The sequence below is a fragment of the Mastomys coucha genome, unplaced genomic scaffold (assembly GCF_008632895.1).
Source record: "Mastomys coucha isolate ucsf_1 unplaced genomic scaffold, UCSF_Mcou_1 pScaffold12, whole genome shotgun sequence".
NCBI classification, from domain to species: domain Eukaryota; kingdom Metazoa; phylum Chordata; class Mammalia; order Rodentia; family Muridae; genus Mastomys; species Mastomys coucha.
In genome coordinates, this window is record NW_022196894.1 from 8,214,581 (window position 1) to 8,237,563 (window position 22,983).

The 22,983-nt window shown below is 45.7% G+C and overlaps 1 protein-coding gene across 1 annotated transcript in view; it reads left to right on the forward strand.

Moving 5' to 3' along the window:
- Positions 1-22,983, forward strand: part of Snx29 (sorting nexin 29) — a 460,893-nt gene that overhangs the window by 330,958 nt on the left and 106,952 nt on the right. The window contains exon 16 of the mRNA XM_031364585.1: positions 9,845-9,961. Coding sequence (XP_031220445.1) covers positions 9,845-9,961 — 117 coding nt within the window. The remainder of the gene's footprint in view (positions 1-9,844; positions 9,962-22,983) is intronic.

The following is a 22,983-nucleotide window of genomic DNA, read 5'->3' on the forward strand; positions in this document are numbered from 1 at the left end:
TTCAAGGCATGTTTATTTAAAGCTGATAGCAACTATATCATGTAACTGCACATGCTGCCAATAGCAAGATGTAGAAATTGAGGCACACAGTGGTCACACAGCATGTAACTGCAGATGGGGCCATCCAGCTTCCTGTCAACCCTCAAAGCAGTGTCCCTTGCTGCTGCCTACGCTTGAATGTGCTGTGCACTTCTGTCCCTGTGTACAGGTGTTTGTGCCCACACATTACAACTTACACAAATAAGCCTACCCTCTTCCCTGCAGGTGCAAGCCTTCTCTCCTTGTGGCTCTGCTCAGATGAACATATGAGTGCTGTTTGGTATGAGGAAGGGACTCTCAGGGGAGAAAAGCAGTCTTGATGTTCATAAAAGTTAATGTTTTTCATTTAGTATCTCTCCTTTGAAACTTAGGCCTAATTTATTGAGCTGTGGTTGAAATAATCAGGAGGTCTGTGTGTATTCCTTCCAAAGGAATATGATTAAAAATACATACCAGCCTCTCCCAATTTCTGGAAGACAGTCAAACATGACAAAGAGCCACATGATTTTAAAGTTTGCATCTTTTTATAAAGAGTCTGAGCTTTCCAGTGTCTTGCAAAATTAATGTGTAAGCAGTACTTGAGTTTGAAATATTTCCTAGAGAAGTCCTGGAAGTCAGGGGCATGTACACCTTACATAACACTCTGGGCCTGGTAACTCATTCCCTAGAATAATAATCAATCTAGGTGGACCCCCATGTGGGACTGGTTTCTCTGAAGTCCTCTCTCACCTGACTTAAAACCTGATTAGCAGGCTAGAACCCATGTCTTATAGAATGAGACTAGGTAGGAGGCATGCTGGGGAGTTGACAGCCCTCAAGCCTCAAGCCTTACATCCCCTGGACCCTTCCCCATACTAATTGAGTGCCTCTCTTCAACACTTCCAGAGACCTCAGAGCTTCTCCTGTGCCCTTGCCACACTGCATGCCAGCACTCTGATTCAGGTTCTGATCCACTGGCATGCAGAACCAGGCTTAGCATATATTGGCTTAGTAGACATTTCTTGACTAAAGACCCACAGATTCATGGCTGAATACGTGAATGAGAAGATAATTCCAGAATGGAACAGCATGATACATTGGGCATTGCACTGCAAGGGAGTGGATGAGAAGAGGTTCTGGGTTCTGCGGTGCACATACTCATAAGCCATTAGTTTTGACTTTCTTATTCCTCTGTAAGATTATCCTCATACCTGTTGGATGGAGCTGAAAGCCAGAATGTAGATGCCCAAAGAGAGAACAACATGGCTGCTTCCTAAAGTCCCTCCTGTGTTTAAAGCCTTTGAACAGTGCTAACTATGATGAAATGGCCTCGGTAGTGTGCTTCAGAGTGACAGTGGTAGGTAGGGATGGGCTCACCCTTGGGTTGGAGAAGACTGGAGCTGAGCAGCTCTGAGCTCAGAGGGACACTATTAGTCTATCCACATTCAAACTTCAGAAATCCTTCAGTAGTTTCTTTTTAATTTTCTTGGGCTGTACAAAAGCAATGAGGAGGCAAGGGGGAGGAGAGAGAGGATACATTCCAATTAGGGAAGGGTTGCAGCTGACCAGGTGAGGGGCCTACATTCTGCTCCTTCACCTGTGAGCCTCCCAAAGCCTTCCCCAACAAAGCTCTACTCAAATTGCAGTTTATTTCCCTCCAAACTTTGTCCATCCATCCATCCATCCATCCATCCATCCATTCATCCTCTCCCTAATACCATTCCTGACCCTTCAGTAATAATAGCTGCTGGGTTGTAGCATTTACTGTGCATCAAAAATGGCAGTCTCCACAGAAGCTATTATGTGCGTATATTGTGTGGCAGCCCCTGAGGCCTCAGACATTATCCTCAGACTGGATGCCACTAGTGCTGCTCTTGTTGTACAGGCCAGAGATCTGAGGTCTGAAACCACATAGGGATTGCTACAGTAGTGGATGCTAAGACCCACGTTGCACAAAACTTGCAAACAGGGATAGGACACTGTGCTCGGTAGCCAGTCATCATGCATGCCAGTAGACAATGCGCCTCCCAGACTGTTCACAGCCCTGACATAGAGCACAGAACTTAGCCAGCCACATTTGGCCTTCCTTGTGATTTGTTCTCAGGGCCTCAAGCCCTTACAAAGTGTATTCTTACTGGAACAGTTTTGGGAGGGTCAGTGGAAGGGAAGGGAGAACCCTTCTGTTAATTCAGTACACAGTTTACTTGGCTCAACACAATGGTAGTAATTAGAACCCATTACAAGCATAAAACATCACATTCAGCCAGGCCTGTGAAAATGGGTCAAGAATTACTTTAAAAGCCTTGTCTGGACTTTCCTTTCAAAAGCTCTGCCAGCCATTCTGGGCTTGTTCACAAAGAGCTGCTATTGATTTCTAAGGATCCTGGGATGGTTGTCAGCTCTGCAGGCCCACACCTCCTTCCCAACACAGAAAGACTTTTCAAGCCTGAGGAACAGGTGGATCCAGAGAGGGAAGGGAGAAGGCAGGGCTTCCATCAACAGCAGAGGCCCCCAGCCATGTCTCAGCTAGGCCCAGTCCTTTAACTGGCTCATTCACTCAGCAACTGACAGACCTACTCTGGTATTAAGCTCATTCTAAACACTCCTTCACTCCACAAATATATATTGACCATCCTTCAGGCTCTGTTACAAGTACCATGCATCAGCTGGAGGCTCAGGGTTGGAGGGTGCTAAGGTGCTTGCCCAGGTTTAGTCTGATAATGGGTCGGGGAGAGAAACAGGCCTGAAAGAGATAGAGGGCATTGGTCCTACAGAACCAGGGTGCTGCTGGGTAACACCGGTGGGTTTCTATATGAAGAGCAGTGTTATGGCTTGTATACGCTCGGCCCAGGGAGTGGCACTATTAGAAGGTGTGGCCTTGCTGAAGTAGGTGTGTCACTATGGGTGTGGGTTTTAAGATCCTACTCCTAGCTGCCTAGAAGCCAGTATTCTGCAATCAGCCTTCAGATGAAGATGCAGAGTTCTCAGCTCCTCCTGCACCATGCCTGCCTGGTGCTGCCATACTCTATCTTGATAATGGACTGAACCTCTAGACCTGTAAGCCAGCCTCAATTAAATGTCCGCAGTAAAACCCTAACTTAAGACAGAAGTTGGTACCAGGAGTGGGGTATTGCTGTGATAGGCCTGACCATGCTTTTGTTTAGAAGAATGTGGATTTGGGGACTTTGGATTTGGAAAGCAGTGGTATGCTTTAAATGGGGCTTAATGGGCTATCCTAGTAGGAATATGGAAGACTTTGATGCTGAAAGTAATTTGAACTGTGCTGACCTGGCCCAAGAGGTTTCAGAGGAAAAGGATTTCAGTACATGGATTAATAACAGGGCCAATAAGTGGGAGAGGGTGGGGTGGCAGGCATGGGGAGGGAGGAGGCAACAGGGGTTTGTTCTTGTTGTTTTTGTTTGTTTGTTTGTTTGTTTGTTTGTTGGAGGGGAAACTGGGAAAGGAGAAATTTACATGTAAATAAAGAAAATATCTAAAAAAAAAAAAAAAAAGATAACTGGTTTTGTGGTAATTTGTTAAAATATGTGGCTACTTTTTGCCCTTGTCTGAAGAGTCTGCCTGAACTAAGGTGAAGATACTCGGATTAATTGCATTGACAAATCAAGTCTCAGAAACACCAGTCATTGACTTTGTTCTCTGGTTAAGTCTCATGAAGAGCATTTTAAACAGGTGTAGCAAGAAAAAGGGGCACCAGGAAATAAAAATGGAGCTGAGTCCTATGTTCTAGGAGATAACAGATTAAGGGAGTGGGACTTTGGGGCAAGACTCTTCCCTGCTAAATTTAGATCCAGGCATGGTGGTACACACCTTTAATCCCAGGAGACAAGCCAAACAGATCTCTGAGTTAAAGGCCAGCATGAGACAAAGCAAATTCTAGGTAAAGAAAAGCTTAAATCCAGGCTGGGGGTACATGACTTTAATCCCAACATTACAGGAGACAGAGCCATGCAGATCTCTCAGTTCAAGGTCACTCTACAGAGCAAGTTCCAGGAAAGCCAAGCTTAGGCAGAGAGGGAGTCAGAAAACAGAACGCTGGTAATAGAATAAGGAGGAGGACATGTTCCAGCCCCAGAAAGCAGCAGAACATGGCAACTTCAGCCATGTGGCTCTGGCTTTAGAGTGAAAAATAGAAGGGACTACTGGGGTAATTGATGCTGGTTAGCTGGAGTTAAGAAGTTAGGGGTGATTAAGAAGAGACCAGCATCACTGAGGTGAAATCTTCTGGGAAGTGTTTTCTGAGGTCACAAAGAAGCTGTTCAGAGATAGCCAAGGTTGTACCTCATGCTGCAGCTGTATTTGGTAATGTGTAAGAGTCACCCAGGTGGTGCTGGGTTTGAAGGCTTGAAGGGGTCATGAAGAGCAGCTGAGGCTTGGCACTGTGAGAGGCCATGGAAGGCCATTGGTGAAGGTGCAGCCTTAGTTGCAGTTGACAGCCCAAGTCTGAAGAAGTCATGCAAAGGAGTTGAGGCTTGGCACCATGAAGAGAGAATATGAGAGGCTACTATTGGTGAAGCCTAGTTTTGGAAGACCCTGGTGTGTTGGAGATGCCAGTACCATGGGATGATCACCAAGAACAGCAGTAACAGTGGAGTGGATCAACCTAAGCCTAGATTGCTACAGAGTACAGAGCTGAAGAAGTGATGCCAGCCCTTCAGAGAAGCCCAGAAGATCATGTGTAGATCCCAGACATTGAAATAAGCTGTAACACTGAAGTTGCCTTGGAGACCCCAAGATGTTCAAGATGCCAGAGCTGTGGGCTATCTGCTGAGGAAAGCTGCTAACAGGGAGTGGAACCAGCCGAGGAGAAAGAAGTTTGTTGCAGTCAACAAAGATGAAAAAGGAATTGGAGATATGAAGACTGCTTTGAGATGGGGATGCAGAGTTTGGAGTCTGCCCAGCTTGTTTCCTGTCTTGCTTTGGAGATTGCAGTTATGTGATTGGATGAATTTCAGAAGAGACTTTGAACTTTGGACATTTAACATTGTTGAGACTGCTATGGACTATGGGCACCTTTGAAGTTGAACTAAATGTATTTTTGCATTATGCTATGTTTAGTTATGGCCCCCATAGACTCATATGTTTGAACAAGCCTATAGGGGCCAGGGCATGGAATGTTATGGTTTGTATATGCTAAACCCAGGGAGTGGCACTATTAGAAGGTGTGGAGCAGGTGTGGCCTTGCTGGAGTAGGTGTGTCACTGAGTTTTAAGACCCTATGCCTAGCTGCCTAGAAGCCAATATTCTGCAAGCAGCCTCCAGTGAAGATGTGGAGTTCTCAGCTCCTCCTGCACCATGCCTTCCTGGATGCTGCCATGCCCCACCTTGATGATAATGGACTGAACCTCTGAACCTGTAAGCCAGCCCCAACTAAATGTTTTTATAATAGTTACCTTGGTCATGGTGTCTGTTCACATCAATAAAACCCTAACTAAAACAGATAGCAATAGCCAGCATTTATGAAATAAGCACAACTGTAGCTTTCTGGAAGGTTACCTGATTACCACCTTTCAAGCTTCTGAAACTTATGTTGTTATTTCATCTGTCTTACAAACAAGACTGAACACCAATGAGAATTGTAAGCTGTCCAAGGTCACAGCAAGCGAGGGAAGAGGGCAGGGTGGGTCTAGTTGGAATGGTTGTGTTATGAGCTGTCCTGGCAGTCTGAGATGAGGGTCCTTTGCCTATTGCAGACCCCTGCAGCTGCATGGAGCCTCCTTCATTCTCTTTAGGCAAAAAGCCCTGAGCTCAGCACAAGGCTGTAACTCCTGGATGTTTTGGCTTTCTTTTATTGATCAGTTTCTCAGAAGCTATATCAGTCTTACCTGCTATTTTGATACTGTTTCTGGATGCTTGGACTTTGCACACCACCAGGCATAGCTGTCCTCTGGGCTGAAAGCGAGGCTGCTTGTCACTTTTTCATGAGGCTTGCTTGTGGATTCCCGGTAAGACTGCACCATGAAGAGTGAAGGTCAACACTGGGGACCTTGTGGCAGCAGTTCAGACAGGTAGTGACACTTACTAACAACCGTGTCTTAGAGGTCTCTGTCAAGTAAACCATATAGCTCAGACCAGTCCCCTCCCATTTCAATTGGGGTGTAAGGAGGGATAAATCTGCATTTCTCAGTATGGGAACCTACCAAGTAACCATGATCAACTTGGTCATGGGCTATTAGTCCGTACCATGAAAGACAAACCTGCATTCCTTACAACAAAAGGGTTAGCCTTCTAGTATACTTCAACTATTTATGCAGCTATCACTGCAAAAGCTACCAAGGCATGGGTTCAAATATCTGCCCTGCCTTGTCTGACCCTGACCCTGAGGTGTATCACCTTACAGTGGTCTTTTCTATAAGGAACGGTTGCCTACTCTGTAGGAAGGGCACACCATGCCTAAAGCCTTTAGAGGCTGGGATATAGATCTGCCTGGGCAGCTGGCACTGGCTAGGTTTACTTTAACTAGGCTGCTGCCATGTGCTCTTCACAAAGAATCCCAGTTTTCCCAGTAGCTACACAGAAGACACAGCCTATGAAGTTCACCTCAGATGGATCCTGAGGGATCGGAGATGTGTTCTTGGTTGTCACTAAAGAGCTTCAGTTGCTACTGAAACTTGGGGCTTGTCTCCATCTTAACCAAGAAGTGTCTATTTTGCTACTTGGAGGAGGGCAAGGCATTTACTTGAATATGATGAGACAGAACATTGTGGTATAAGAGGGAACACCAGAGGCTTTTCTTATACTCATAATCCTTTGTTGTTTGTCAGGTAATTATGGTGCCTCCAGGATCCTCACAAATTTAAAAGCTCCCTCATAGCCGTGTTGTATTTGAACATCATTGTCCTTGATGCTCCAACTTGAAGGGAGCACTCAGCTTCCTGCAGCTCTGAAAGTGGCATCTTCCAGGCTCTCCCCTTGCCTCCAAAATAGTCATGATTCATCTGGCCAAGCATCCAAGGAGACAGTTCTGTGTCCTGCACTTCTGTGCTCCAGCACTTGTGGCCTTGCCAGCAGGTGCTTAACAACATGGCAGGCTGGCTGTGAGGGACAGCGAGTCTCCAGCCTGCAGCTCCACTTCCTTCTGTGGCACTTTCCATGTGACTGCACTGACTTCTCCTCCATGTTTCTTGACTTACTATACAGTAGGCTCTCATGTACTGGGTGAAATGCTGAGCCTCAAAAATGCTGCCATGCCTGTGGGCAGATGTCTTCTTACACCAGCACTGTGGGCCAATTAGATGATAGTCTGAGTTTTCATTTTGTGATGATTAGCCTCGGGTGCATAGGCCGTTTTCTTTGTCTGTGGGGGGCTTCCTATGTCTCGGGATGGCTGTGGAGCAGAGGGCTGCTGGGGCCTAGTGTTGTTAGTAAGGAACCAAGAGTGAGAGATGGACAGAGAGAGAGAGAGAGAGAGAGAGAGAGAGAGAGAGAGAGAGAGAGAGAGAGAGAGAGAGAGAGAGGAGAGAGAGGAGAGAGAGGAGAGAGAGAGAGAGAGAGAGAGAGAGAGAGAGAGAGAGAGAGAGAAGAGAGAGAGGAGAGAGAGGAGAGAGAGAGAAGAGAGAATGTGTACTTTATCCTGGCCTAGTAGACACATTGTAGGTATCAAATAGCAGGTAAGCGTATGTGATGGGACTATCAGCCTGAGTGGAGCAGGTGGGAGGGCATTTGTTCTCCTAAATCCAGTCTTGTAATCCCATTGTGCTGTGGTAGATATGGTGCTGTCTGCTAGCCACACTTGCAGGGCATGGTGACCTCATGGGATGCTTTTAGTTCTGTGACAGTGGGATCTGTTTGAGACTTACATTCCTTTTCTGAAGTTCACCAAGTCCTCAGAAGTTGCTTCTAGATTGGAAATAGTTATTTGAGAACCAGGAAGTTGATGATCTAGGTAAGATGTAAGCTGTTTATCTGACTGGTTATGTCTAAGAATATGCTCTATAAAGACTCCAAGTGAGACAGAAAGCTTGCCTTCACCGATTAGCCTTATAACAGTGCATATCATAACTTGATGGTGAAATTATTCCAACCAAGTTTTCTCTCTTCAGTTCCATTGGCTCCTCACCCTGCCATCCCCAGTGGAGATCAAGCTTTGTCTAATACAGATCACTGCTATGGCTGCAAAGGGGAGCCAAGGTTTGTCAGCGCACAGTGAACACACTGGAGTCCTGTGTGCTTTGATGTTGGAAGCATTTATGGAAAATCGTTGTAGCTCTCCGACTCCTGTAGCACCCTAGGAAATGACAGTGGCGCCTGTCTGAGCCTCGAGTTCGTGGGAGCATATTAGCAAGTCCATCAGCAGAGGCACAGCAGCTGTGGACATTCTGCACAGCCTCAGGAGGTTACATGACTTCCATGTGGACAGTCTACAGGCATTATTGTGATATTGTGTGTGCTTCACGTGAGAGTAACTTAAGCTTTTGTGAAGCATAAGGCAAATGGGAAAATTACTTTCTGTGAGCACAGAGATGCTGACTCAGTGACTTCCCCACCCCTGCTTTGCTCACTGTGTTGTTTGAAGGCATCTTGGTGCCATTTGCACTTTGCATTTTATATTTGTGGTGAGGTTGGCATGTTGGGGACATTGGATGCACATTGGATGCACAGAGCAAGCAGATGGAAGCATCAGATGAGTGTGCAGAAGTGTCAAAGAGTAAATACATGCATGTAATACTAAAAAGGGGAGCTCCCTTTTTCTCCTTTATTGTTAGATTCACATCGTCACTTATGTCCATGCCTTATGTCCCTCCTCTAACAATATGCAAATATGTATCATGTTAAATACCTGTGACAGATAGCCTGGCATCATTATATGTATCCTAAAATGTAGTAAATGCTGTGTGAGTCCAGGTATGGGAGGAGTCTTTTAGGAGGCAGCCGTCAGGCCAAGTGAGGCTGCTTGCACAGGGGTCTTCCTGAACCAAGGGCTCAGGGACAGCATTTTAGAACACCCTCTCATGGTTCACCGAATTGCATTCTTGAGTGGCCTTGCATTGGCTACAGATTACTTTATAGCACCTCTATCTTGGTTTCTTTGGGAACCATCCAACATGTTGAATAATTGAGTTTGGAAGCTTCTGTGGCTCACCACAAGCTTGACCAGCTGTATGTGGGACTGGTGCAGTTTCAGAGCACCCAGCCAGGGCTCTGGTCTGCCCTCCAGCAACCAATTACACAGCCCAGAACAGGCTCTTGAAACTCCTGAGTTCAGAGTACTGTTTGTGGAAGGTGGGATCAATCCATATGCCCCCCAGAGCTTTCATATGAAGCTGACTGTGAGCATGGGAAAGATTTACTATGCTGCAGCTGGAGTCAGTGGTGACTGGAGCGGGGCTGCTGTTGAGGAGTTTAGGAAGGAGCTCACTTCTGTTTTCTCACTTGAACCCAGGGACTCAGTGAATGGAATTGCATGTATTCCCATTGCACCACTAGCTGGGACATTATCACCACCATTGACTAATTTATTTTTGCACTGTTAAGTATTGAACCCAGGGTCTCCTGTATGACAACACGCTACCAGTCACACTACCACTTAGCTATATGCATCTTCAGCCCCAGCAGGAACTTTCTCAACAAACAACTTAGACTACCAAACAAGACAATCCTTGAACAAGTTGTTGTTAAGGTTTGAAATGGTCCAACACTGTCATCTTCTGACCATAAACTGCCAGCCTCACCCAACTCAAGGAAGGTTGCATGCCACTGCTGGGTGCACAGTGCCATGGTCTCTGGCAGGAGGGAGACTGCCAGAAGCAGGAACTCAGCATGGGCAGGCACACTCCTGAGGCTGACGACATCTTGCTTGCTTTTCCAGGTGGCCGAGATGCATGGGGAGCTGATTGAGTTTAATGAACGTCTACACAGGGCCCTGGTGGCCAAGGAAGCCCTGGTGTCCCAAATGAGGCAGGAACTGATTGACCTCCGAGGCCCGGTGAGTATGCCCCACCAGCAAGCAGGTCCAAGCCCTGACATGTCATTCTGCCTGCTCTCCCTGTGGGTCCACCAGACTTCTGCTCCCCACAGGTCCACTTCTGAGTTAGTTCCTTTCCTGCTGGTGTCAGTGACCTAGGAAGGTGCAGGAGGTGGACAAGCACATAACCTTGCTGCACCATGCAGACTGTCTTTAGAGAGTCATGCAGTTTTGTGTGCAGTCACTCAGGCATTCCGAGTTCCCGCCATAGTGCTATGCTCTCAACTGACTTACCGTCTGCCTGTCTGTGCTCTGCTGCATGGACAGATTTCCACAGCCAGGAAACAGGCTTGGGTTTGTGTCCATGTACCCATGTGGTCTGCTGGTATGGATCTTCTCATTGCTTATGTTTGGTTGTTTTTGTTCAGTAGTTTGGCTTGAGAAGCATCTGTATAGGACGAGCCACAGGCTTTTCATGAAGGCTATTGACATTTTTTCCTCATGTAATTGTTTGTTGTTGTGGTGTGGCTCACCTGTGAATTTTGGGATCCCTGCTTTTCTTTTTTTTTTTAACTAGAGGTACTAATTCCATCTCCCCAGACACCCCTGGTGAAGAACCACTTGACAATTTCCTTGGCTCAGTCATTCTGTATCTGATGAATAAACGTCCTTTAGACATTAACTTAGAACATTTTAAACTGTGATATTGTCGGGTTGGATGCTGGTCCTTCCATGCATGCCCATCATAGCTTCATCTTCGTTAAACACTTCCTATGCAAAACACCAAGTTCCAAAGGTTGGCAGGGAAGTAGTGTACATGCTCAAGTCTTCATTGTCAAGCTTGGCTCTCACCAGCTGTCATCAGTTCTGTTTCAACAGACCACTTCCTGTTTCCCCCTTCCATATTATTTGAGCCAAATACTAAGTAGTATTTTATTTCTGGCCATTCTACTGTATATGTATAAAATAAGAAAATGTCATTCTAGCTTGTTTTGACATATTTGGTTGATGTCCCTGGGAGGCCTGCCCTTTTCTGAGGGGAGGGTGGAGGTGGGGTGGGTCTGAGGCACAGGGGAGGCACGGGGGAGAGACTTGGGGAGTGGGGAGGGGAAACTGCAGTTGTGATATAATATATAAGAGACAAATTTAAAAGAAAGGGAAAACCTTCTAAAAATAAGAAACTATAAATGCTATGCCATCCCACCTCTTATGTCCACTAAGCCCTTTACAGCAACAAGTATCAGTATTCAAATGTCCAACTATCGCATTTTTAAATAGGTTCCTAAAATCTGGGATCCACATGAGGCTCATGCATTATAATTCATTGACTGTCTCTTAGGTTTTTTCCTAACAATTTAAAAATGAAGGTAAAAGAACCTACCTCATTCAACCATTTTTGCAGACAGCTCAGCCGTGTGTTTTCCTCTGATGTGCATCTTCCCCGCCATGATGCCTCTCTGGAGACTGACCGACTCTCTACCTGCAACAAAACACTAATCCTTTCTTCTTCCCTCAGCCTTTGCCACCCACCATCCTGCCTTTGGGAATCTGGTTTTTCTTACATTTTGTCTGTTGGGTCCTCCCTCCTGTCTCTCTCGCAGTTGATGGACAGCCTGGGCTGTTTCCATCTTGGCCTTTTACACTGGTTTTCCTGATGGCATCACTGAACGCTGCGGTGGCTCACCTCTCCTGTTTTATTTTCCGTAAGCTGATATTTGAGTCTAGATGTATGGGATTGGTTTCTTTTCACTGATGGTGTGATTCTGGTTGGACTGTTTCCTGTCAGCTGTCCTGCAAACTCTGCTGTCTCTCTCTTCATGATGGCAGCGTCCATCTCTTCTTACCCCTTAGGCTGGTTATTCTGTGTCTCCATCAGGTTAGTGGCTCCTCTTTTTGATGCTTCTGTAGTACTGTGAATAAGAAAGGACAGTGAGTGGTAAGTCTAGATGTCCAGATGCTGACTACCGTCTCCCTTGAACAGAGCAGGTATTCTTGGTGCTCCTGTTTCTGTGTCTAGCTCTGAGTGTTCTAGCCTTCAGGGATGGCTGAAGAGGGGACCATGGGCAGGCAGGAAGTGAGCAGTGGCCCATTTCTTAGCATACCCTCAGTTTGAACTTGGGTAGTGTCCTTGTGTGTCCTTTATGCTGAAAGTATAGATGACTAGTGTCATTGTGGACACTTTTCCAGAGCTGCTTTCACACTTCATTCTTGTTGTGAAAGATGAAGACTGTATAGATTATAACTGCTGATCTGAGGAGCTGGCAGTAACTGATTGCTTGTCACTTACTGCCTGTCTTAGGGTTTCCATTACTGTGACGAGACACCATGGCCAAAGCAACTCTCATAAAGGATATTTAACTGGGGCTGGCTTACAGGTTCAGAGGTTCAGTCCATTATCATCAAGGTGGGAGCATGGTAGTGTCTAGGCAAACATGGTACAGGTGGAGCTGAAAGTTCTACAATTTGATCTGAAGGCCACTAGAAGACTGGCTTCTTCAGGCAGCCAGGAGGGCCTCTTCCACACTGGATGAGCCACTAGGATCCCTCAAATCTCGCCCACACAATAACACACTTCCTCCAGTAAGGCCACACCTCCTAATAGTGCCACTTCTCATGGGACAAACTTATTCAAACCTTCACGCCTAAGTGTGATAAGCTGCCTTAATTAACCATGAGTGTGTCAGTTCCTCCCCACCTATAATACTTCCAGTCGTGACCTTCATACAACAGAAGACAAAACAGGCTTACAGTGAGAAGGGGCAGGGCTCAACCTGATCTTAGAGACTGGGTTTTATTTAACAGTTAAATTTTTATTTAATAGTTAAAACCTTTTGGACTCTCAAACAACAACAACAACCTTATTTTACAATATGGGTTACTTTTCTCCTTTGTTAAAATACCTGGATGGACTAGGGGGATTACTCAGTGGTTTAGAGCACTTCTTGCGCTTGCAGAGGACTCAAACACCCGTAGCTCCAGCTCCAGGGAATCTGGTGCCTTTTGACCGTTGAGGGCAACAAACATGCACATAGTGTACATGCATACGTATAGGCAAGACACTCCTCCGTGTGCATTAAATAGCAAGTCTAAGGTGATTGGATGAGGTAGCCGAGGGGGACACTCACACGTGTGCATTAAATAAGTCGAAGGTGACCTGGATGAGGTAGCCCAGAGGAGGAAGGTTTTTGTGTGCCTCACAGTTAAAGGGGTATGGCCCATCATGGTGGCCCAGGAGAGGCTTACAGCTGAGGTAGTGTGAGCTTGAGGCGGCTGCTTACATGGCATGGGCAATCAGGAAGAACAGAGGTTGAGCTATAAACCCCAAGCTCTCTCTGGGCCACAGGAACACGGCCTGGCCACTGAGTTGTGGGGCCCAAGAAAAGGAGACCACATGTGTGACTCCAGGTCATTGGGGTAAGATAAGGTGGTCATTCATTGCCAGGCCCTCCTGACTCAGTCTCTGTAGTCTGCCTGGGGTGTTTGGACCCTGGTGCCCCATTGACCAGCCTGGCAGTGAGCAGTTCATCGAGCTCATTCTGCTTCTCTCCTGCACTCCTTTCCTTCTGTTCTTCTCCCCTCTTTTCCCCTCCCATCACCTTCCTTCCTCTTTCCTCTTTATTGCTTCTAAGTCTGTGTGCTTCTCTCTCCCTACCTCTCTCTTCCCATATCTGTCCCTCTTCTCCTTTGTTACCATTTCTCTGTCTCTGTCTTCTTTACCTTCCTATGTGTGTCTCTTCCTATGCTCACCTTTCTTTGCCTCTGCCATCTATCTGTCTATCCCCTTTGCCTGAGTCCCCTATGCCCCCTCCCTGTCCCTTCCTTTCTGTCCTCCTCCTCATTGACTCCTGCTTAATAAACTTTCACAAGGCTTTGTGGTACAGCAATAATTTCTGTTTAAAAACCCATATGCCCTTCCTCTTCTTGAGATTTATTTCCATGGTGTATGTGCATGCATGTGTGTGTGTTTGTGTGTATGGTGTGTGTCTGTGTGTATATGTGGAGTGTTTGTATGTGTATTTCTTGTGTGTGTGGTATGTGTATATGTGTAGTGTTTATATGTGTGTGTATGGTGGCAGGGTGTGTGTATTTGTGGTATGTGGGGTGTGTGTATGTGTGTATGTGTTGGTGGGGTGTACCAGTAAAGAGGGTATGGTTTCCTTTCCTGTCCCTTACCCATCCCTGTGACTAGGTGGGGTCCTTACCTAAGTGCCTGTGACCTTTGGGTGGCAGTGTTTGTTATTCTGACCCATCCCTTCATGTTTACATCTCCTTTTCGCCTGTGGACTGAGAGCTTTTGGGTGACAAGCACTATGTCTTCATGAGCCTCTTCTCAGAGCCTGGAGCATGTGTCATGTGGATGTGACCACACAGCTATGGTAGCTATGGTAACATCACTAACCAGGGCCTTCCATTGTCCTGAAAAGTGGCTTCCTGTCCTGCCACACCACAGACTTTGATAATAATCTCTACTGTGAGCAGCCCCAAGTTGGCACAGGACATTCCCTCCACTGTTGAGATGTCTAGTTGATCTGGGAGAAAGATGATTAAAATTCAGAGATGAGAGAGACAATGGCTCCATCCCACAGTTTGTAAAAGGTTCACTCCCCAATTGGCCTGTTTCTGCTCCTTTAGAATCTTCAGAGAGACTGACTGTTAGGGCTGATGCTGCTTAAGGAAGAAGCTCAATAAGAGACTCACTTCCTGGCTTGGTGGCAGCTGGCAAAGCTCTAATGATATAGTGCCAGATTGTCTGCTGCTGTCCTGCGAAGCTCTGAACAGCACATCTAGGTTATAAGAGGCTTTTGAATTCTGTGCTTGGGCATGTGTATTTTAACCATCTGCTGCCGTGCAGATTATTCTGAACAATGCTGTTAAGAAAGTGAATCCTACATAGAAGCTTAACACAGAGACATTAGTTTTCGGCCCAAAATCATCTTGAAAAATCCTTGCAGGACTCTCTCTAAATTTCTCCATTTAAGGAATAAAAGCCCCTTCTTTGGTATAGCTTTGCTTTTCTGTTGATGGGCAGCTGCCCTCATGGTACCATGTCTTTGGAATGCACACCCACCTTCACACTCTCGACCAAGGGATCATCCTGGCTCAGCCCTTCCTTCCCTGAAATCTGTGTTAAACTCTGATTTCTGGTGTGCTTATCAAGCATAGGGGGCTGGTTGTTGCTGGGTGGTAGCAGGAATGTGGGTCCTGGCCACTGAAGATTGTGTGTATAGAACCTTGGAAATGCATTTATATTGTGATCAGAGTCATGTGTCTGCCTGCACGGTGCGCAGCATCAGAGCTGTGCCAGCTCTGTGCTCGGTAGTGACCTCAGCCGAGACTCAAGGGTGGAATTCTTGCCCTAGTTTATGCTTCGGTCAGTCACTCAGAGTTTCAAGTGGCTGCTTGGCATGGAGTATGGAGCACACAGACCTGGGAGATATTACTTGTGCCCTTGAGGGGTTAGCTCCAGAATATGTATTGTCTGATGTGCATCTATCTGCTTTGACTGTGCTGTTGTTTGGCATGGACAGCAAGATGATTTTATCACCTAGAGCGTGAATGGAACACTCTTGGATTCTAAAGAATAAAATAAAATATGCCAGCCAAGCACTGGAGAACTATCTTCTTGTTCAGGAATTTTGACAAACTTAGAAAAATCCCAGTTTGCCTTATTTTTATTTTTATTTTCCTGATTAAGTGGCATTCTTTATTTCTTCTGTTGAGGAATATCACTGTTGTTGCCAGCAAGAATATGATGCCCAAGTACAAGTTGCCACACCTACCCTGTAAGAGCCAAGCTTCCAGCCAGTGCTTGCTGCTTATGCCCTCTAGGGTGCAGGTATTATCTTATTGCATGTCTGTGTGTGTGTGTGTGTGCGTATGTGAATGTGTGTGCGCACACATGCGTGCGTTTTTGTGACAGGATTGAACCAAGAGCAATGGAAGAGAGGCATCCTCGCTGAGCTGTATTCACAGCCCTCTGTTTATTTTTCATTCTGAGACAGGGTCTCACAATGTTGCTTAGCTTGCCTTGACCTTTGCTTTTGCTTTGTAGCCCAGGCTAGCCTTGAACTTGTGATCACCACGTCTTAGCCTAAGTAACTGTAGTTATAGGCTTGGTCAGAAAGCCTGGGTTAATTGCTGTTTTTTAGCTTAAGACTTTATTAAAAAGCATTTATTAATACTTATCAATGGAAAATTATAGTCACAAAGAGTGTGATCATGGTACTTATACTCCATATTTTTTTCTGGAGACTTGATTAATTTTGAAATGTGAAAAAAATATTTGGAGTTGTGATGCACCATGTACATTTTTGTACAGAAAGTAACTGTGGGAAGCCATCTATTAGGTTTGTTCAAAATGAAGCTGGTAGCTGCCAAGGCAGGACTGGCTGACTCTCGGCACTCTTGCATGGCTTTACCACCTGCTCTTGTTGTTCCCATTTGCAAAGCTTTACTTTTCAACCTTTGTGTCTTTTAAAACACTTTCAAATTTTTCCAAATAGCACAATATAAAAAACATATTCTGAAAGAGTTTCAGTAATTCAGAGGGCAGAATATAGGTTCCTCTCTTCCAGTGACCTTGCTATGGAAACTTCAGTGCATATCCTTCTGGATGTCTTTCATGCATATCCATTGCATAGACTTAAATGTATATGCATATAAGATACATATAAGATACACTTGCCTATTTTTAACATCTGTGGGATAATTATGCTGTTAGGTTGTTCTGAGACTTTCCTGTCTCCATTCATTAATATGTGCTGGCTGCTTCATCTCTGTGCTTTCTGACATCCTTGAAGGTCTAAACCCACCCTTGCTTAGAGCTGCCTTGTCTGGCTTTGTTCTACCATGGCTTCTTACACTAGGCTTATCATTAAATCTTTTGGCTTCCTTGGGAGATAAAGAAACCCTTAAAAGTGGGATGATGCCCACACTCTGCCTACAATAGAGGATAGCATCTGCTAAGCATGTATGTGCTCCATGTCACATTCTAAGTGATGTAATGTATTAGCAATCCTGTGACACAGACAGGAAGGCCCAGGTGAGTTAGGCGCCCATGACTACCAAGTGAGGGAACCAACAGGTCTCTTGGCTTCCCAGAGCTGTCCTCATCTTTAGATGAGACTAATACCACCCATCAGGGAGAGTGATGTGAGGTTTAGGCTTACAGAGCATGCCTTCAGCCATGTGGAGGTCACAGCCCTGTGTGCCCGTGCCCTCATGGCTCACTCTCCTCCTGACACTTAACATCACTCAGCACAGAATTGGTTGTCTCTTCTCCATTCACTTCTTCTCTACTTGGCCTGAGCTCCTGGTACCTGCTATGGGCTATTAAATATTTATTGAACAAGTGACTATTAGTTTCTACTTCTTACCAAGTATCCTTACTCTGGATGCCCAGAACACGCTCAATGAACTCAACTGACATTTAGTATTCCAGCCCAGCTCTGTGTGTCAGTCTCCAGCTGACCATGTTGCTCTTGTAAGGAGCAATTGTAGCAAGTATCATCTACCCCTGATTTCTTTGATACCTACATCAAAACCATTTCTAATTTGGGTAAGAAGTTATCCATCAGTCACAGAAGAATTTGAAGGTTTTGTAGTGGCTTTCAGAAAACCCAGAGCTCAGTAGAAGAGCCTGTGGAGGAGGAAGGCATGGAAAATGGAAACTGCTCTGCCTCTGATCTTGACATCAAGAGCACATACCGAGACTGCCCTGAAAGCTACAGGTTAGCTGGCATGATGAAGGATTCTGGGTCCTCAAACTCTGAGGCATGCCATTTGATGTCAAGAGTTTCTCACTGGGCGGTGGTGGCGCACGCCTTTAATCCCAGCACTTGGGAGGCAGAGGCAGGCGGATTTCTGAGTTCGAGGCCAGCCTGGTCTCCAGAGTGAGTTCCAGGACAGCCAGGGCTCGAGAAGCAAGAGATATTGTCTCTCAAAGCTTCCACCCAGAAATGGAATGTATCATTAATAAAGCAAGCCTCTGAAGTCTGAGAAGGGAAGGCAGAATTACTAAAGAGTATCTCAAGGGTTCCACGGGTGTTGGCTACCTCCGTAGGGTGTGGCTGGAGAATCCACTTAGATGGCATGCTAAGTGCTTGGTTCTTGGGCACTGGGCCATGGTACTGGTGTCAGCAGGAATGATGCATAGTAGGGAGTTAAGGCTTGTTTCGTTTTGTTAATCTGCTTGTGTTATACACATGAGCAGAGTCTTTCGGTTACCTGTGTAGTAGGTCCTGGGCTGGAAGAGTCAAGGCTGATATGGTCTGTGTCTTGAAAGAGTGCTTTCCTTGGAAGGAGGGTTGAGGTGTTTTAGGCCTTGGCCTTGCTGTGGGAGAGTCTCTGGGTCCGTGGTGATATGGATCACTCAGAACACCTCCAGTGGAAGACCAAGAGAAAGCAGCGTAGACAGGCCTCAGCAAAGCCAGCCACCGTCCTTTAGGTAAGTCCGTGTCATGAAATAGCCCATCTGTGCATTCTGTCCTCACTGTCCCCTGCCACAGCTGCCTTATCCTTCTGTGGAGCGTAGCACCTCCAGGAGGGAAAGAGCGGACCCCAGCCCCAGCCCAGCCCAGTATCACGAACAGCCCTGGGACCACGACAACAGCGTCGGCTTAGCTCAAGCACCACCTAGAGCTAATCGGTATGGCCAGAGCAGGCTGCACTGCTGAGCTTGAGTTATTTGGTGTCCATCCATGGGTTGAATCAGCCAGTGGGATGATTTCCCAGGAAACAAGTGGATGCCCAACAGCAGGCAACCTTAGTCTGCCCCTTTTTCCTGCATCTTCCTCTCCTTGGGAATAGCAAAATGACTGTGCCTGCTGTTGCTCAGCCTGCTAGACCAGAGTGGAGACAGGTGGTTGTCTAGCAGAGCTCTCTTTTGCTGCTTTGACTTGTCTCAAAAAACACCTTGTATAACAATTGCCAAGTTTAAAAGAGGGGTGTGTCACACCCAGAGAAGGTGTAAGTATCAAGAGGCTGCTAACATCACCATGCAGCCATCCTTAGCAGACCTCACTTGCTGATTTTGGACCAAAGAGATAAAAAATTAGGCCAGTTTCTTCATGGAAGGGACATTATTTGTTACATCTGCAAAAAATTGTTTTTGCACATAAGGTCACATTGATACGTTTTGAGTTTTCTGATGTAGATGCATTCTTTTAGTGGCAATATTCAACCTTCTGTAGCTATTTCTATAAAAAAGAACCATTAAGAAGATATATATCTTCGCGCTCGTGAGCGTGTGTGTGTGTGTGTGTGTGTGTGTGTGTGTGTGTTTGTGTGTGTTCTCAAAACAAACCACCAGATTTAAGTTAGATATCTTTTTGGCCACTGTTCTTGTTTCCATGCAGAATGTGTGTCCCAGTGAGCTCTGTGCTTCTTCCAGGCCTTACCCTAAGGATAGAAGGATACTCGTAATTGTGGAGCATCATCCTGATGGCAGATGTCACTTTGTGTGTTGGTGTGTGGTTCCGTGGTCATCTTCTTCCCTTGGGATGCTCAGGCACTGCCGCACACCAGGCAGGGAATGACAGAGCAGAGCAGAGCGAGTTCAGTGTTGTGCACTGGGTGGGAAAGAATGAAACGAAATCCAGAATAGGCAAGTCAGGGAGATCCCGGTCCAGCAGTGAATGCCAGCTGAGGGAGGGTCTCCTCTGAAGAGTTCAGTGGTACAGCTCTCATAGGGATATTCATTGAAACAATTTGTACATATACACTTTCTTTGGAGTGAATCAAGGACTATATATGTTGAGGGAAATATTAAAAATAAACTCACCAACTCTCGCACTCCTGCTTCTCCCAACCTGCCAACTCCCCAGAGGGGCTGGACCATACTCCTGCACTCCTGCTGCTGGTAACTCTCTCCATCTAGCCCCCTCGGTGTCTGGCTCTCTTGTCTCTGGAGCTGCTAGTTCCCTCTCCATCATCAGTAGTGCCACATTCCAGTAACCAAATAAAGCAAAACTCTTGAACCTTATAATTAACCAGCCAGATTTATCATCAATAAAATCACAATTTACAAGATGCCAATACAATAATTTTGGTACTAATTGATAATGATAAAAGCTTTATCCCAATTATTCTAACCTTATGATATCATAACTACCTGTGGCTGGTTAAAGCCATGCTCGTTCATGTCGGCCTCCATGTTGCCTGCTTCTTTTCTCTCCTGAGATGCTGTCTCTGCAACTCTTAGTTCCACCTCCCTCTTCCATGTCCAATCACAGGCCTCCTGCTGTCCTAATGTAATTGGACAGGGAAAATCCTGCAACATATATGTGTGTGTGTGTGTGTGTGTGTGTGTGTGTGTGTGTGTATGAACCTTGGAGAATGGGACGGGGTTGTTAGGTTAAAGTTTCATTAGCTGAGGTACCTCATTTACATGGGGAGGCATTCCAAGAAGTTGAATCTGACTTGTGTGAGGCTGTCCTTCCAGACAGAGAGGATCTGATGCCAGCTTGGAACTCGATATAAACTTTTGGGATAAGTGCCAGTAACAGGGGAGTGTGTGGGTTTGTGATATTATGGCTGACTCTCAAAATGGATGACTGATCCCTACGCTACTTCTCAGCTGGGTGTTCAGAATCCTTGATGCTGCAGGTGACTCTCCATCCCAGAGTAGTAACAACTGGAAAGAGCAGTCCCTGCTGCTTGCGGAAACCAGCTCTGCCCTGCCCTCAGTAGGCATTTCTCATGCCCCACACCCCACAGCAGCTCTGCCTGGCTCTGGACACACAGCAGCTCTGCCTGGCTCTGGACAGGCGGTTCTCCTAATGCCCCATCCCTGCCTTCCAAGGCACCTTTTGTCCTTCTGCTTCCCAGGAAGAAAGGCTGTAACTTATGCGAGGCAGCAAGCTTAGTCTTAAAACCAAAGCTAAACTTATTTAGATGAGGAAAGAAATCCACACAGATTATCCCAGAGAGCTAATACATACCACATATATTGCAGAATTTAGGAAAAAAACCCAAAAGAGCTTTATTGATTAACCACTTCAAAAATACTTTCTCTCTCTCTTTTTTTTTCAGGCTTGTTCTCTGTTAGACAGTAGTAACACAGTTCAGCTATTCCTCTAGCCCAAGTGAATAAAACTTTTTAACTACTTTGTTTGAAAAAAATTTTATATAAAAGTTTTTTTTCCATTGAATAATGGTGTATTCACCACTAAAGTTGTGTCTGTAACATCTTCCCGCACCTGCTTTGTCACTTGTCTCTCCATCATCCATCAACTACCCACACGTCATGTATTACCTACCTACCCACCCACCATCCATCCGTCCTGCTGCCCATCTACCCACTGTTTGTCCATCTGTCATTTATTACTTATCCATCCACCCATCCATTACTTATGCATCTGTTTCCCATTAGCCATCCATCCACCTCATTTGTGTTTTTGTTATTAGTTTTTAAAAGTTGCAGACATCACCACACATTTCTTCCTAAGGTTCATGTTGAACTCAAGCTCGTCCCAGAATGCCTTTCCCTGCTCCTTCCTGGTCTCTCCATGCTCCCCACCCAGAGGCATATATTTTTTTCTTCTATTTTTTTATGCATATAAATTTTCATGATTATTAAACTTACATTGAGAAAGTTAACTTGCATTACACTAGCAAAAATGTGAAGGTTCCAAGTTTTACAGAATGGAAAGCTTTTTTTCTTCTGATCTTTGTTTCCGATAAGTGTCCTTGCTTCCAGAATGCTCAGTCCAAGTGCACACGTGCCAAAAGCTCACTCCTTCTTCATAAAGACAGTGGCTTCCCTGCAACCTGTTTCGTGTCGGGCTTTGGCTTTGATGTTTTAGGCCGTTCCTCATTAGTAGAGGAGGAGGCTGCAGCTTTCTTGGGAGCTGTGTGGTCTCACTCTGACTGTTCATGACTTCCTAGCAGGCCCGGGTAGCAGTGAGTAGTGCTGTAGTATGTCCTTGTGTATTTGGCTTCATGCAAATGTGGTCTGAGCAGCTAAGTTGCACAGGGAGAAGCTGGTGCCCACTCTAAGGAAACTGGATCATTTACAAATGTTCCTTTCTTCCCCTCCTCCAGCCACTCACTTATCCTTGTCTCCATTTGCACATCTACTCCTTGTCCATGCAGTGCAAACATTCAGTAAGCAGTCTCATGCATGCCTAATGCCATCTGGGGTAGGGGGGAGTCCTGAGAATGTTGTTCCTGAAACCCTCATAATCTTATGAGGGAAAGTGACCCATCAAAAATAAATCCAACAAAACGTTTTGGGCTGCACAGAGGATAAAATAAAAAGGCTCTTAGTTGCTACCTCTTAGATCTTTGCCCTTTAGTATTTTTTAAAACCACAAGCATCCTCGCCAGCAGGAGGATGCTTGTGGAGCACTCCTTCATTGCTGCTGGGACTGCAAGCTGGTACGACCACTCTGGAAATCAGTTTGGCGGTTCCTCCGGAAATTGGACATAGTACTACCTGAGGACCCAGCTGTACCACTCCTGGGCATATGCCCAGAAGATGCTCCAACATGTAATAAGGATGCATGCTCCACTATGTTCACAGCAACCATATTTATAATAGCTAGAAGCTAGAAACAACCCAGATGTCCCTTAGCAGAGGAATGGATACAGAAAATGTGGTACATCTACACAATGGAGTACTTTACTCAGCTATTAAAAATGATGAATTCATGAAATTCTTGGGGAAATGGATGGACCTGGAGAATGCCATCCTGAGTGAGGTAACTCAATCACAAAAGAACACACATGGTATTCATTCTCTGATAAGTGGATGTTAGCCCAGAAGATTGAAATACACAAAGTACAAACCACAAGAAACTCAAGAAGAAGGAAGACCAAAATGTGGATACTTCGTTCCTTCTTAAAAGGGGGAACAAAATACCCATGGAAGGATTTTCAGAGACAAACTATGGAGCAGAGACTGAAGGAAGGACAATCCAGAGACTGCTCCACCTGGGAGTCCTTTCCATATTCAATCATCAAATCCAGACACTGTTGTGGATATCAGCAAGTGCTGGCTGACAGGAGCCTGATATAGCTGTCTCCAGAGAGGCTCTGACAGT